The sequence below is a fragment of the Stomoxys calcitrans genome, chromosome 3 (assembly GCF_963082655.1).
Source record: "Stomoxys calcitrans chromosome 3, idStoCalc2.1, whole genome shotgun sequence".
Lineage (NCBI taxonomy): Eukaryota > Metazoa > Arthropoda > Insecta > Diptera > Muscidae > Stomoxys > Stomoxys calcitrans.
Window position 1 is genome coordinate 181,081,906 of NC_081554.1, and position 17,918 is coordinate 181,099,823.

Sequence of the window (17,918 nt, forward strand, 5' to 3'; positions counted from 1 at the left end):
GTTGTAGTCCTAAGTGCTGCTGTGATGCACAAACAAGCCATAATTTGGATCCGGTTAAGTATTGAGCAGTAGTTGTACTTTTGAAGCGCCGTCCAACAGATCACAACACTATATAGCATAATAGCTCTGACAACTGCAGTATATACTCGCGGTCTAAACCACCCCCCAACTTTTGCCAATGGCTCTCTTGCAGTGGTATGGGACAAGAGTTGCCTTTCTTGCTCTTTCCAAAATGTTGGATTTGAAAGATCAATTTCCTGTCCAGCCAAACACCTAGGTATTTTGTGCTTTCTGTAAATGGAACATTCTCTCCTCCCAAGGAGACATCTGCCACTGTAGGCAACTTGTATCACCTGCTGAAAAGAACTATTTCTGTCTTGCACGGATTTATACCTTGACCACTTTCGGTAGCCCACTTTCGGTAGCCCACTTGCGGTTACACGTAGAGCTTCCTGAAGTATATCTCTTAGAGTGCTGGGAAACATTCCCCTAACCGCAATTGCCACGTCATCAGCATACGCGACCACTTTTACACCTTTTTCTTCCAGAGCCAAATATATATTGTTAATGGCTACATTCCAAAGTAGAGGCGATGGTACACCTCCTTGAGATGTTCCTCTGCTGACCCATCTTTTTAGATCCACAGATCCCAAGCCTGCCGTAATGCATCTTTTAGTAAGTTATTAATAAATTTTCTTACGGTAGAGTTGATGCCTAGAAACTCCAACTCCTTCATGATTGACGTCGGTTTTACATTATTGAAAGCACCTTCAATTTTAAGAAATGTTACCATTGTATATACCTTGACAGCGAGAGAACCCTCTATGTAGCCGACAAGGTCGTGAAGGGCTATTTCAGTGGGTTTGCCTTTACCATATCCATGCTTCTTCTTCTTATATTTAAAAATCAATTTTTGTTTGTTGGTTTGTTTGTTTGTCTGTTCCGTATAGGCTCAAAAACGGATGAACCAATTTTCTGGAAATTATCACAGATGGTACATAATGGTGAAAATAGGGTATTCAATTTTTTGACTTCTGAAGGGGCGGGCGCTCCCCCTTACCCCAATCTTCAGAAACGCCAGATCTCTGAGATGGGTGGTGCCATTTAAGCGAAATTTTGTATGATCTCTTCTAGTAACCTTAAAACAAAAATTTGGTATCCAAATTCCGGATGGAGTACCTAGGGGGGACGCACCACCCCAAGACCTACCAAATATATATGTAGACCAATCACGACAATATGGAACTCAAAAAAAAGGTATTTAAAATTAGAAAACATGTCTTAAATCCAATTTTCGGGCCAAGTGTTTGGGGGACCACACCAACCCCCAAGACACCCCTAAATCGGATATATTTACCGACCATGACAATATGGGACTCCAATAAAAGGTATTTGCAAGTAGAATGCGTATCTGGTATTCAAATGCGGGACCAAGTTCTGGGGTCCACCCTTTCCCCAAAACACCCCCCAAACAGGATTTATTTACTGACCATGGCAATATGGGGCTCCAATAAAAGGTATTTGAGGGTAGAATACGAATGCGATATTCAAATGTGGGACCAAGTGTTTGGGGGTCGCCCGTCTCCAAAAACACCCCCCCAAGGGGACATTTATACGACCATAGGGGCTAAAATAAAAGGTATTTGGGAGAAAAGCATGAATCTGATATCAATATTGGGGAAAAGTGTCTATGGCGCCACCCCACCCCCATAACATCACCCAAAAAGGGCGTATTTGCTGACCATTACAATATGGGGAAAAAAGTGGTATTTTAGATTGGAACTCGAATCCGATACATATTTTCAGGGCCAAGTCAATGAGTGGCCGCCCCACTCCCCAAAACACCTCCTAAACCGGAAATTTTTGCAGGTTATGGGAATATGAGGCTCAAATGAAAGGTATTCCATTCCAGACAAACTGTCTAGAGGACAATCCACCCCCCATAACAACCCCCAAATAGGACATATTAGCTCACCATGCCAATTTGGGCCTTAAAGAGAGTGGAGTTCGGTATTGATAGTTTTTAGGGCTCATATCCCAAACCGGACATATTTGCTGACTTCTGCAATAAGGGGCTTAAGAAAGGTATTTAAGATTAAAAGACGAATTTGATACCCAATTTTGAGGCCAATGGCAATATGGGGTTCGAATAAATGATATTTCAGAGTGGAGTATGATGCTGATAAAATTTTGAGGGCTAAACGTTTGGGGGACCACCCCACACCCAAAATACCCCTAAATCGGACATTTTTACGGACAATCTCAATGTTAAAGGTATTGGGGAGTTGAGCACGAAATTGATACCCACTTTCGGGACCAATATTTTTCCCCAAAACACAAAACACATTTTCCCCACAAACAGCATATATTTAGCGCAAAGCCCCTTCCTCCAAACAAACAACCTCCAAAGAGTAAAAATTTACCGACCATGGCAATATGTGGCTCAAATGAAAGGTCTTTGAGATTAGAACACGAATTTGATAAACAATTTTGGGGCCAAGTGTTTTGGGGAACGCCTCATCCCATAAACTCCCCTTAAACAAATATGGGATTTAAATAAATGGTATTTGAAAGTAGAGAACGATGCTTTATTTTTTTCAGGTCTAAGTGTTTGGGGGACCATCTCACCCCCGAAAACACTCCTAATTCGGACATACATATTTACCGATCATGGCAATATGGGGCTTAAATGAGAGGTATTTGGAAGTAGACCACGAAATTCATACCCACTTTCAGAAGTCTACACTAAGGGTCCGCACCATCCCCTTAACCCACCTACCACCACCCTGGAGCTTCCCCAATTCCAAAATCCCCATGGGAATAACGAGCTCAAATAAAGTTTTTTAGGAGTGGAGTTCATCTAACATCCAAACTTAAATGACCCTAAAACATTCGAGCGACCGAGTAGACCAATAAAGATAATATGGGTTTTAGATAAAGGCATTTATTTGGTTATGCTATTAGTCAAGCGATATAGATGTTTTATTTTTCGTAGCTCTTTAATTGTCGAAAATAAATTTGCAAAAGTTAGTTTTGTTCCATATAAAGTAAAAGAAGTAGCAGCGGAGAGGTCCCGAGCCAGCTAGTGTATATATGCCTGACCCAACTTTGAGAATTTTTTTTTTTTTTTTATTTTTTCCATCAATAATAATTCCAAAAAATCTTTCGATTTTCATTACCAAATCCACTTGCACTAAAACTTTTAGTTAGATTGCTGCGTCAACGATTCAGTTAGCTGGAAAGGTCCCGGGTCAGCTAGTGGTATATATGCCTGACCCAACTTTGAGAATTTTTTTTTTTTTTATTTTTTTCCATCAATAATAATTCCAAAAAATCTTTCGATTTTCATTACCAAATCCACTTGCACTAAAACTTTTAGTTACATTGCTGCGTCAACGATTCAGTTAGCTGGAAATATAAAAACCCGCAATAACCTCGAGTTCATATACATGTTCATTGAACCTTCTTTGTACCACAAAAACCAATTCCCCCAGTTTCAGCTTCAGCTTCATGCCAAAAGTCATAGTTTCAATAATAAAAAAAAAAAATACCCACAAGGTCATTATTTCCCTTTTGAAGTTTTCATTACAAAACCGGCTAGACCTCAGATGTCACTAAAAGTTCATTGTATAGCATATGAATACCGGTGATGGGTAATGTACTGATGGGGAGATACATTTTCATACAATAAATGATTTTGGTACACTATGCTCCCGTACTCTTTCTCTATCTCTCTTCAGGTTTTCAAAGTTCGATTGTTTTGTTGGAGCTAAGTTCAGATTAGACAATAACTTAACCTAGTTTTGATAGAGTTGTCTATAAAGAACATTAAACCCCATTTGAACCCAGATGTCAGCAAGTTTTTCATATGCACTTACCTAGCCGTAGATATTGAGATGCAACGATTTGTCAATTGGTAGCAAGCGAACATCAAGTAAGCGAACAACTAATAACACACGTTAACGTTGTAAATGTAAGGTTCCGTTGCATATAATCTTAGTGTAGACTATTAACTCGACCAGTTTCATCTTAGCTCCGTTGCGAGACACACGTACCGCAGTAAAAAAAAAAAACCAAAGTCTCGTTTGTCGTACTCGTCTTTGAATTAAAACTCGTTTTTATTATTTTTTGTTTACGATTCTGTTTGAAGCCGTAGTGGTGATTCTCTGTCTGTGACTAGAGCTGTATTTCCTAATAAAATAATAAACCATTTCCGACGTGTTTCAGCTACTGTGGTGTGTACAAAAAAAAGTGTTTGAAAAAATAAAAGAAGTCAAAAATCAAGAAAACCCATATTGGGGAATAAGTGTTTCATTTGATTGTACAAAATCTCTTAAAAGGGAAATAATAAAATTTGACCCAAATAACAAGATTTGAAAAATGAAATGAACAAAAAGTTTTAAAATTTGTGGGGACTAAAGATGAAATAAAAAAAAATAAAAAACAAAGAAAAAAATTATTGGAATGAACTGTAGAATATTTTAACATAGTGAAAAAAAAACAGATCATATGTGATTTTTCTACTTTTGCATGATTAAAAAGACGAGGTCTATTCTTTTAACGGAGCTGAGTTTTGGGGTTTTCAACGATTCGATCAGGTTGAGAGGCTGCTTAGGTTCTTTGTAAAGAAAATGCTATTTCTACCAAGAAATACTCTAAATTACCTTCTCCTTTTAGAAAAAGGACTTCCTTCTCTATATATATTGGGTTGCCCAAAAAGTAATTGCGGATTTTTTAAAAGAAAGTAAATGCATTTTTAATAAAACTTAGAATGAACTTTAATCAAATATACTTTTTTTACACTTTTTTTCTAAAGCAAGCTAAAAGTAACAGCTGATAACTGACAGAAAAAAGAATGCAATTACAGAGTCACAAGATGTGAAAAAAAATTATCAACGCCGACTATATGAAAAATCCGCAATTACTTTTTGGGCAACCTAATACATCAGAATAATTTTTTCCTGGACGTTCGTAGACTATCTCGGATACTTGCAGAAGAGACTATGCGACTAGGCGTTTTTTGGTATTCGACTTTGTTAGGAGTGCATTTTAGATACTTGCAGAAGAGACTATGTGACTAGGCGTTTTTTGGTATTCGACTTTGTTAGGAGTGCTAGGGCCGCTAGGTTTCACGACATGAATCCTATTTTGCTATCTGATATGCCGCCTTACTTTGTAGATTTTAACTCAGCTCATCTTGTTGGTACGATAATGAAAGCCAGAGAGGAATGCTGAAATATTTAAATTTTCGTTCTTTTGGTATTGACAATTTTGACTTTGCACATTTTGCAACCTACATGAACTAGATAATATATATCATTAGTTGGACAGGACCCGCTCCGTTGCGCCTTCCTTAACTCTCTTATTTTATTTGAGGCCTATAAGCTCACTTCGGGAAATAATTCCTGTTTGCTGATGCTATGCCATTTGCGAAAATGGTATGGCAGCCAGGGAAAAACTTCTCTTTAAAGAGGTGTCGTCCAGCGGTTCGCCGTTCGAACTCGACTATAAAAAAGAGGCCCCTTATCATTGAGCTTAAACATGAATTAAACACCACTCATTGATATGTGACAAGTTTTCTCCTGTACTTTAATGGAGTATTAATGGGCAAATTTGCATTTCTAGGATTGCTACAGATAGTATTATCTTCTTAGTGATTTGTGGGCTGCGTATGTTCTTCACTGGTATGAAAAGGCTTCTGACGAAGATTACTGGTTCTGGACCTGAGTATAAAAACGATCCCATCTTTATACATTCGATCTAGCTAAGCCAATAACTCCCGCCCCTTGAGTAATACAAGTACCTTGCTATTCTCGAGTTAGGGTTTTTATACCCTCCACCATAAGATGGTGTCGTCATTCCGTTGGTAACACATCGAAATATTGATCTGGGACCCAACAAAGTATATAAATTTTTTGTTTGTTCCTCTTTCGAGATGAGCTCAATGATCGCAGATTTTCTTTGCAAATTTCAGCCAAATCGGATAATACTTGCGTCCTCTAGAGGTTCAAGAAGTCAAGATCCCAGATCGGTTTATATGGCAGCTATACCAGGTTATGAACCGATTTAAACCATAATTAGCACAGTTGTTGGAAGTCATAACGATAAGGCCATAAGGCGTTCTGCAAAATTTCAGCCAAATCGGATAAGAATTGCGCCCTCAAGAGGGTCAAGAACTCAAGATCAAAGATCCCTTTATGTGGCAGCTATATCAAAACATGGACCGATATGGTCCATTTACAATTCCAACCGATCTACACTAATAAAAAGTATTATTGCAAAATTTCAAGCGGCTAGCTTTACTCCTTTCAAAGTTAGCGTGCTTTCGACAGACATACGGACGGACAAGGCTAGATCGACTTAAAATGTCATGACGATCAAGAATATATATACTTTATGGGGTCTTAGACGCATATTTCGAGGAGTTACAAACAGAATGATGAAATTAGTATACTCCCATCCTATGGTGGAGGTTATAATGAATATACCTCCTATCCTATGGTGGTGGGTTTGAAAAAATATACATATTAGTATTGCTAATATTAAATTTTATTACTGAATACCGATTTCTATAAGTTTTTGGATTTTTTTCTTTTAAAAACTTTTTTGTGTTAAAAATAAAATTGTGATGTTTGTATTGTTTTTGGCAAACACTCATTATACCACCGCATATACAAGAAACACATGAGCATAAGTACATATGTACATACATACACGTACACTTCGACAACGCCGCAAAATCATTTGTGTTTTTGTCATTACCGTTTCCGTTGATTAGAGGTGAATGATTGGCTTGATCGCGGTGCACCGCAATTGCTATATACCGCTGCAGTTCTCTGTGAATGGGTGACATAAAGTCTATGCTCATGAAATGAGTACTAAAAATTTTTTCTTTAATAATATAAAAGTACAAATTTTAATACAGAAAAGCTACAACACCAAAAAACAGAAACACAAAAAAAAAAAAAAAAAAAAAAAACGAAAAATTTTTGCCAAACCATACCGCACAAAAACTCTACCGAGGTGTTGGAAACATTACAAAATAAGTCTATATAAAATACAATAGCACACCATCCAATTAATTGGAAGAATAAACAAAATTGCACCAACAAACATCACACCAACTACAAACAGCACAGAAAAAGCAACACAATGAGTAAGTATCAGCAACAAGTATAATACATCAACATCATGACCTTAACACCCTATGTTTAAATTAAAACTAATCTTATCAAATCTGACTTACAAAAAAATTGTTGTTACAGGATTAAAACATGTTTTGAAATCCAATAAAATCTACTATCAGCTTAACCAGTTTGATATGAGTACAAGTTGCTTCCAAGTTGTTAGCAAGGTGGTCAACTTTAGACATATGATCATACTAAAGGTTGTACAACTTATACTCACCCAACAATAAATAATTACAATTAAGGTAGTTGTTTCCTTTAACATTGACATATTTACAGAGTGAACACAATGACAACTTTGGCTTAAATCTGAAATCTCTAGGAAAACATTTAAGATTTTAAAAATCTTTCGAAGATGTAGAAATTCTTTTCAAATTGTTCATAATTAAGAGATATGGCTTTAAGAATTCCTACTCGTTCGATTAACTAAAGTTTATTTTGCAGTCTTTATAATAGCTCATCCGAAATTCGTGAATCTACTATGGGGTTGGTTTCAAAACTACCCCACCTGACAAGGAGAATACAAAAATTCAATGTTTCACCTTTCCAATGCGTTTTGACAGTGATTGGTTAGTTTAAGTTTAGTTTAGGAGAGTAGGAATAGGAAACCTATTTTAATCTTAAAATGAAGCTTTAAGAAACCTGGTTTAAAAATGGGGCAACTTACTTACCTCATTTTGCGACCACTCTGTAGATTTTTGGGAACGAGTTGCAGGTTAGTTATTGATCCCTGGGTTTTCTACTTAGCTAGTGAAGAATTTAGTTGCAGACTTAACATCGTCACCACAGCAGCATCCAACTTCCATTTCACTGAAGAAGATATCTAATTATTTTTGCTTTTCTTCTGAACTAGTTTCCCTTAACAAAACTTAATAAACTCGTTTGTTTTTCTACTTTATTTGAAGGTGTTTATAATCCCATAAACGCATATGAATAATAGGTTTTGTTTTAATTTGATTAATTTATTTAAAGAAATCAATAACTACAACAATGTTTAGTCTATAATTTCATTTTCATCACACGAAGGCTGCGAGTGAAAACTGAACTTTAAACCCAATTAGTGTTTAGATGAAACTTGTGGGGGATTACTAGACTTAAATCTATATTTAAGTCAGTGTTTTTAACCCATGATGATGTGTGTATGTCTAATACGATTGTTTAGATAGTAGGCTTAACAAGCAGAGTAAACTTGTTTTACACCGAGAACGCCAATGTAGTCCAGCTAGCCTCTAAGCCACTCCATGGTATACCCTGTTTCGAAGGCCAGTATTTTATAAACGCTCCTTGAGGCTATATTTCCAAGAAAGGGAATCTCTTTTGCGTCATTCCTCAAGCACTCTGACACGATAAATAATAGCTTACTTTTCACCAGTTTCCATTATTCTTCACTCAACCTATTATGTGGTTTTGACTCGTCTACAATGGCCATTTTTATGCAGTCTTCATTGTAGACATAAGGTTTACTACCGATTTTCGTTTTCTTGAGCACTCTCTTATAAGCTGAAAACGTCTCCTTCGTTCTATCTCTCTTGAAGCACTCTGCTTCCTCGGATTCAAGGAGAAGTGGCCTTTCCTCTACCGGATTCTTAGACCGCCCATTCAATCCCTCATTCCACGATGTTGCATGCGCATACGTCGTCCACTCCCCTAACTCGGACTGCGTCGGCCCGAAAAGCTTCGTGTTAACCATTACCTTACTCTTACCTTCACCGTCTAATCGTCTGGCCTTTCATTTCCCCTTACTCCGTTATGGCCCGGCACCCAAACGATGCGGATTTTACCATCCTCAGAGAAGGCGTTTATCTCTTTCGTACACTCCAAGACTGTTCGTGACCTTACCATTCTGGTTGTTATTGCCCTTATGGCAATTTTACTGTCGGTAAAGATGTTCACACTCGACGTCCTCGCGTTAGCACCACACCACTTCACGCATTCCGCCATCGCCCGGATCTCCGCCTGCAGGACCGTATTATGGTCAGGCAGTTTAAAACAGATCTCAGTCCCTGGGTTCTCAATGTAGACCCCCCAAGCCCACTCTGTCCTCTAGCTTTGATTCATCCGTGCAACATGATCTTCCAGATGGCAATACTAGGGTTCCGTCAATCCAAGACTGTGCCGATGGCAGCAGTGCTTCGCACGCGACTTCAAGGTTCATCTCAGATATCAGAGGTATCCGATCGGAAACCTCTTCCCTTCCTTCCAGGTTTCCTATCGTCGCCTCGATTATACCGCGATGAAATGAGCTGCTCCCATCCTCACTCAATTCTCCCATCGCTTTAAGTCTTTAAGTCCATCGCGGTATAATCGAGGCGACGATAGGAAACCTGGAAGGAAGGTTTCGCCTTAAGTCTCATGGGAGAATGGATTGAGGATGGGAGCAGCTCATACCATCGCGGTATAATCGAGGCGACGATAGGAAAACTGGAAGGAAGGGAAGAGGTTTCTGATCGGATACCTCGGATAATAAAATAAGACCCCAAAAGTAAAAATGAAATAAAGACGCTATAAAATGAAAAAATATTGGGTTGCCCAAAAAGTAATTGCGGATTTTTTAAAAGAAAGTAAATGCATTTTTATTAAATCTTAGAATGAACTTTAATCAAATATACTTTTTTACACTTTTTTTCTAAAGCAAGCTAAAAGCAACAGCTGATAACTGACAGAAGAAAGAATGCAATTACAGAGTCACAAGCTGTGAAAAAATTTGTCAACGCCGACTATATGAAAAATCCGCAATTACTTTTTGGGCAACCCAATACCACAAACTAAAATAAAACAAGTAAAAGCGTGCTAAGTTCGGCCGAGCCGAAGCTTGGGAACCAACCACCATGGATTCTGCTAAAATATGGGAGCTATATCTAGTTATAGACCGAATTGGACCGTACTTGGCGCAGTTGTTGAGAGTCATTACAGAATACTATATGCAACATTTCAGGGAAATCAGATAAAAATCGTGGCTTGTAAGCGCTAAAAAAGTCAAATCGAGAGACCCGTTTATATGGGATCTATATCTTATACACAGATGTAAACCGTACTTGACACACTTATTGGAATTAAAAATAGAACACTGCATGCAAAATTTCAGCCAAATCGGATGAAAATTGAGATTTCCAGGAGCTCAAGAAGGCAAATCGGGAGATCGGTTTATATGGGAGCTATATCCGATTTTTGACCGATTTGGACAGTATTTGACACAGTTGTTGGAAGTCATTACAGAACACTATGTGGCTTGTAAGGGATCAAGAAATCAAATCAGAATATCGGTTTATATGGGAGCTATATCAGGTTCTTGACTGATTTGGACAGTTATTGGAAATCAAAACAGAACACTATGTGCAAAATTTCAGCCAAATCGGACAAAAAATGTGGCTTCCATGGGCTTAAGAAGTCAAATCGGAAGATCGGATTATATGGAAGCTATATCCAAATCAGAACTGATATGGCCCATTTGCCATCCCCAACGACCTACATCAATTTTAGGTATCTATGCAAAATTTCAAAGGCGCTAACTCTACGCGTTCGACCGCTATCGTGATTTCGTCAGACGGACGTACGGAAGGACATTGCTAGTTCGAAACAGCATTTGGAGACGATCTTTATATACTTTATGGGGTCGTAGATCAATATTTCAAGGTGTTACAAACGGAATGACTAGATTAGGATATCCCCATCCTATGGTGGTGGGTATAACAAGGGCACAAAATTTGCGGATTTATTTTTTATGAAAAAGAGTCCCAATTTTAATATGAAATAATGACCCAATAAGTGGGAAATTGACTAAAAATTCACAGAACATTGTTTTGTTTTAAATATTTGTAAAACGAATTAAAAGTCCAAAAATAAGCCTTATGGTTTTGTCTCATATCCAAATTTGGGGTCTAATTTCATGTGAAATGAAACCTTAACTTTTGAAATGAAATAAAGCCCCAAAAAATTCAATGAATACCCAAATTATCATTGTTTTGGTTTCATGCATAGAAGTTTGGGGCTTTATTTCACTTTCCGTTTGGGGCTATAACAATTTTCAACTATATATATTTTTATTAACTATTGGTATTTTGGTATATTTAACTTCTCTCCTATCTCACGCTCAGTTACATGACGATCCAATTCGATTAATGCTTTGATTTGGTCATCATCAACTTCATTTGGCCGACCTGAACGTGGCTCATCTTTAAGTGAAAAATCTCCAGAACGGAATTTGCGAAACCAATTTTGACACTGTTTTCCCTTTAAGGCTTTATCACCATACACATCTCGTAACTTTTTAGCAACCTGCTCCGAGTTTTTTCCTTTACGGTAATAATAAAGTAAAATATGACGAAAATGCTCCTTTGTGGGCTCCATATAAAAATTGACGCCAAACAAACAAATGTAAACAAAATTTCGCACACTTTTTTCTAAAGCAAGCTAAAAGTAACAGCTGATAACTGACAGAAGAAAGAATGCAATTACAGAGTCACAAGCCGTTGAGAAAATTTGTCAACGCCGACTATATGAAAAATCCGCAATTACTTTTTAGGCAACCCAATATATTGTTTTTTTTTTATTTACTAGTTGAAACTTAATTACTTGTCATACTCCTAATTGTTAGAAAAAAGTTTTTGTTGCTCATTTTACACTGTTTTGATTTCTGTAATTAACAATTATATAAATATTTTGGATTCATAAACACCTTATGGCATTCCAGCTGACCCCTTAGTTAATAGACAACATTACTTATAAACTATGGCAACAGAAATTTCTGTTAACACAGACTTTACAAATAGCTACGAAAACATTTTCTAATAAGCATTTATATGATAACTGCTACTGTAATTATGGCAATGGTGAAAAGAAAATTACGTAGCAAAATATCTGTAGAGTTGATTAGGAATTGATGGCGGATAAAGGGTGAATAATTGGAAGCAATAACCTTGCATACCTAGACACTCTTAAATGTTAATGAAAATTTAATGAATTTTAATTATATTGGTTAGGTAAGGTTGAAAAGAGGGTGCGAATATAAATCCGCTCCATACCACTATGGACATATACCTAAGTCAGTAATCGGCTTGTTGTGCGGTCTACCCTATATATATATATAATGTTTCTAATTTCTAAAATACATTCTATATTGTATGGTTTCTTTCGTTTGAACTGTAATATAGAGACTATAATATAGTTTGTATCACTTCGAAATATCAGCTGCAATCTTATAGAGTATACACATAAGTATCTTCTTAGTATTATGAGTCAACCTGCCCATGTCTGTCCGACCGTCTGTTTGAAATCACAATAGTATTGCAACGAATAAAGTTATCGGAAATAGATATTTCTTATTGGTATTGGTAGAATGTGTTTACAAATGGATCATATTGAAAGATGGTATTGTAACTAGCCTATTACATAGTAATTTGTAGGTTATTTATCGTATCAAATCCCCACTACAGCTGTTAAGGTTGAAAAAAGCTTCCGTATAAACTAATCAGCCCATGTGACTTTATGAGCTCCAAGAAGTCTTAATTGAGTCTGTTGGTTAACCGATTATTCTTTCAACGACCTTACCTTACATGGCATCCAACCAATACCTCACCTTAACACTCAGCCTGTGACACCGCCATTAATTCCTCCTTCAACATCCTCAATTTTTGCAACTATTATCATAGTCACTGAGTCACATTTTATTTCGAATTTGAGTGACACAGCCAATCTCTTTAATCTTTCCACCATCGCCGCTTAATGAATGCTAATAAAACGGCAAGTATTTCTATAGAATATAAAGTCATGAGGGCTAGTTAAACATGTTCGAAACAGTTCATAGTCCATTTGTAATGATATTAATCAAAATGTTTTGTCATTTGATTGCGAAAGCTAAGTAATCAATCCTCTTGAACCGCTTCACCTGTGGTCCAGGAACGCTATTTTTAAAACTAGTGTAAAATGTTAGGCAACACCTATACATAAAATGCCTCGTGTAATTAAATCATCTAAACTCTTTGACACTCTCGTCTTCTTCTTACTCATTTAATAATAACGCTTTTGTGGAAGTCGAAGTTCCCATTTTATTCTATTATCCCTTTTGAGAACTTTTTTTTGCGGGTCAAGATGGGAAATGCTTTTACGCATGTGTCGAGTACGTCTCTCGCCTATTGTCGGACTCAATTTTCAACGGTACCGGCTAAAAACCCACCATGTGTCACCCCTGGGGGTTATTTCCACCGCAGTACCGGTTTCGCATAACTTCGAGGTGGACGCCATATCTGGTGTTTATCCATATTATCTTCATTGTGTCTGCGTCCAGACCTCCGCATTCTTACTCTACGCCGCTACGTCCAGGTCTACCTTCTTCCTGCGCAGTACTTGTTCGGGGTATCTCATCACCGCCTCCCGGGCTCCGCCACTGTGCGATAGGATGATACGTCCTCTGTACCGAGAGCAGGGATTTCGCTCGGCATGCTGTAGTGTAGTGTAGTGTCTGGCCCCATATTTCACTCCCATAAAGGAGGATGCATGTCTTCACTATTGCATGTCTTTATTAAGAGTCTGCGCCAGCTCGGAAGAGGCTCCCCTATGTTTGCCATCAGTCGGCTGAGTTGCGCCGATATCCTTGTGGCCTTTGTTGGCGCATGCCGAATTTTCTCTGCATAGGTCAGCTTTGTATCTAGTCGGATCCCTAGATATTTGACCGATCTTTTGATCTTCACCAGTATGTCGTCAATGTGCATATGCACTAGGATATTTTTTCTCGTTAGGAGTATCAACTCCGTCTTCTGCATGGCAAGTTTCAAGCCGTAGGAACCCAGCCAGTCCAGCCCTTAGCATCACCTGTCGTAGTTTGCGCTCTGCGCCTTCCGTGTCTCTTGCCGTGATGAATGCAGCGATGTCGTTAGCATATCCTACAAGATAGGTTCCGGATAGGTTCCATTCCATAGATCCGCTCCAAGTATGAATCCTTGCGCTGCTCCTGATGTGACCTCATATTCACTCGTTCCATCCTGAGAGTTATAGATAAGTAACCTGTCACGCTAGTATAGGATATAAAAGTTCTCTCTGAGCGCTTGAAGAACATCTGAGGCTATTAATTGCGTTCTTCACATCCAGGATGATATTAAATTCAACCCATGGCTGATTCCGAGAAACTAAAAGCGTAATGCAGGAAATCGTAGTGCTGAAACTAGCGCATTATGGATGCATTAGCGCAAGCGATTGCTTCTTCCTCCGCATACAAAGTTGCACTCCAATATGGAAGCATTGTTTTTGTGTGTTTTGGCACGGCCTTTACCGTATGATAGAATAAACGATTTTAAGAAAAGATAGGAATAATAACAAGTAAAAGGCATTAAGTTTGACTGGGTCGAAATATGGATACCTTCCCATCACCTTGGGTGGCTGATGAATATTGCTACAATGATGAATATTGCTACATTTTTTTTTCGGTGTATGGAATACATTTTTCTTTTATTCATGTTAAATTAAATTATTAAATTAATTATTAAATTATTATTAATTAAATTAATTAATTAATTAATTAAATTAATTATTAAATTATTATTATTAAATAGAAAAAAAGTTATTACATTTTTTTTTGGTAGCGGCTTTCATCAGCCACCCTGTATATGAATGTTAACCGCTATATCCAAGTATAAAAGGATTGAAACCATATTGAAAGCGGATGTCGAAGGGCCTAACACAGGCCACTGTGCCAAATTACCTCGAAATCTGGTAATAAATGCTCTTCTAATGGGCCCAAGGACATAAACTGGGAAATCGGTTTATATGGCTGCTATATCCAAATATAAACCGATTGGAACCATATAGGGCATGAATTTCGAGAAGCCTTGCATAGACAATGGTGTCTAATTTCAGCTAAATCGGTAAATGCGACTTTTATGCACCCAAGACCCTAAGTCGGTAGATCGGCCTATATGGCAGCTATATCCAAATCTAAAGCGATCTTCCCAGTATTGAACAAGAATGTCGAGGGGCCTAACACAACTCATTGTCCCCAACTTCGGCGAAATCGGATAATAAACGCGACTTCAATAGGCCTAAGACTTTAAATAGGCATATCGGTAAATACAGGGACTATATAAAGATATAGTCCGATATAGCTTACCTTCTAACTTAACCTGCCTGTGAACAAAAACAGAATCCGTGCAATGTTTCAGCTTAATATCTTAATTTTTAAAGACTGTAGCGTGATTTCAACTTATAGATGGACGGACAGATATGGCTAGATCGTCTTAGATTTTTATACCCACCACCACAGAATGGAGGTATACTAATTTAGTCATTCCGTTTGTAACAACTCGAAATATTGATCTAAGACCCATAAAGTATATTTACTCTGGTTCGTCTCGGCATTCTGAGTCGATGTAGCCCTATCCGTCCGTCTGTCGAAAACACGATAGCGGTCGAACATGTAAAACGTTGGGGATTTGAGTGTAGGTCTTTGGGTATTTAAATGGGCCATATCGGTTCAGATATAGCCCTAATATAAACCTATCGCCGGATTGACTTCTTGAGCCCCTGGAAGGCTCAATTTTCATCCGACTTATTGAAATTTTGAATAAAGACTTAATTTATGACTTCTAACATCATTGCCGAGTATGATCCGAATCGGTCTATAAATAGATATAGCCCCCATATAATCCGATCCCCCCATTTGACTTCTTGAGTCCTTAGAAGCCTCAATTTTCATCCGATTTGGCTAAAATTTGGAACAAAGACTTGAGTTTTGATTTCCAAGTATAATCTAAATCTGTTTATAAACAGATATAGCCCCCATATAACCGATCGCCGTATTTGACATCTTGAGCCCCTGAAAGCCTCAATTTTCATCCGATGTGGCTAAAATTTGGAACAAAATCTTGAGTTATGTCTTACAAAATCAACCTTTGGAACAAAAGCTTGAGGTATGACTTCCAACATCTATGCCAAGTATAATCTAAATCGGTCTATAAACAGATATAGGCCCCCTATAAACCGATCCCCGGGTTTGACATCTTGAGCCCCTGGAAGTCTTACAAAATCAACCTTTGGAACAAAAGCTTGAAGTATGACTTCCAACATCTATGCCGAGGATACTCTAAATCGGTCTATAAACAGATATAGCCCCCCTATAAACCGATCCCTGGGTTTGACATCTTGAGCCCCTGGAAGTCTCAATTGTCATCCGATGTGGTGAAAATTTGGAACAAAATCTTAGGTTATATCTTACAACATCTATGCCGAGTATGATCCGAATCGGCCTATAAACAAATATAGTCCCCACATAAACCGATCCCCGGATTTGATTTCTTGAGCCCTTATGAGCCTCAATTTTGGAACAAAGACTTAGTTTATGACTTCCAACATCCACTCCAAGTATAATTCGAATCGGTCTATAAATATATGTAGTCCCCATATAAACCGATCCCCGGATTTGACTTCTTGAGCCCTTATGAGCCTCTATATTCATCCGATTTTGCTGAAATTTCAAACAAAGACTTGAATTATGAATTCCAATATCCATGCCAAGTATTATTCGAATTGGTCTATAAATGGATGTAACCTCAATTTAAACTGATTCCCGGATTTGAATTCTTGAGCCCTTATAAGCATTAATTTTCCTCCGATTTGGCTGAATTTTTCAACTGATACTTCAGTTATGACTTCCAACATCCACTCCAAGTAGTATTCGAATCGGTCTATAAATAGATGTAGCTCCCATATAAACCGATCCCCGGATTTGACTTCTTGAGCCCTTATGAGCCTCAATATTCATCCGATTTGGCTGAAATTTCAAACAAGGACTTGAATTATGACTTCCAACATCCGTGGCAAGTATGATTCGAATCGGTCTATAAATAGATGTAGCCCCCATATAAACCGATCCCCGGATTTGATTTCTTGAGCCCTTAGAAGCCTAAATTTTCGCCGGATTTTGCTGAAATTTTTACCAGAATCCTATCGTATGACTTACAAAATCAGTACCAAGTTTAATCCGAATAGGTCAATATGGAGATAAAGCCCCCCCCCCCCCCCCCCCCTAAGTTCCGATATCCCGATATGACTTCTTGAAGCCAAAATAATTCCAATACAAACTCAGTTAATAAGCGTAAATTTTTAACGGAATTCCTGGTGGTGGGTACCCAGATTTGGCCCGGTCGAACTTAGCACGCTTTTACTTGTTATATTTATACTTTATAGGATCGTAAATGGAAATTTCAATGTGTTGCAAACGGAATGACAAAATGAATATACCCCCATCCTTCGGGTGTTGGTATAAAAACAAATCAGCAATGTGGTAATAATTTCCTATTTTCCATTTTGTGCTTCCAAAAGCTCTGAATTGCATACATAGTGAAAGCGCATTCAATTGGGACATTACCTTGGATTTTCACCAGTGGATTTAGAGCACCAGTAGGCGCGGATTGACTTAAACTTCAAGTTACTGGGTTCTATAAGGGAATTTGCCACCTATTTTCGCGATATGGCTCTCATAGATAATCGGTTTTCCAGCGGCTCGCAAGCTTAGCTGTTAAGACTTTGGTCGCTGCCATCGATCCGAATAAAAATTGTCTGAAACAAGAGAAACATGAGGTTCCCCTTTGAAGAAACTATATCCCTTAGATATGAGGGGAAAATTGTCCTCCTATCATTTTTAGTTTACCTCATGATTAATAATCTTCAAAACGTTTTAGTTCAATTCTTCTTTTTTCTTCAGGGTTCGTCTATTATCCCTCTTCCTCTTTCACATTTCACGTA

The 17,918-nt window shown here is 37.9% G+C and overlaps 1 protein-coding gene across 4 annotated transcripts in view; it reads left to right on the forward strand.

The window, feature by feature from the left end:
* Nucleotides 1-17,918, forward strand: part of LOC106087042 (alpha-tocopherol transfer protein-like) — a 76,860-nt gene that overhangs the window by 41,891 nt on the left and 17,051 nt on the right. Inside the window, exons 1-2 of one of the 4 annotated variants that reach the window (XM_059364847.1) lie at nt 4,012-4,235; nt 6,926-7,156. The exons of 2 other annotated variants lie outside the window; for them this stretch is intronic. In XM_059364847.1, coding sequence (XP_059220830.1) covers nt 7,153-7,156 — 4 coding nt within the window. In that variant the 5' untranslated portion in view covers nt 4,012-4,235; nt 6,926-7,152. Of the gene's footprint in view, nt 1-4,010; nt 4,236-6,925; nt 7,157-17,918 lie in introns of those variants that run through there. One more of the 4 variants, XM_059364848.1, reaches the window with a different exon arrangement.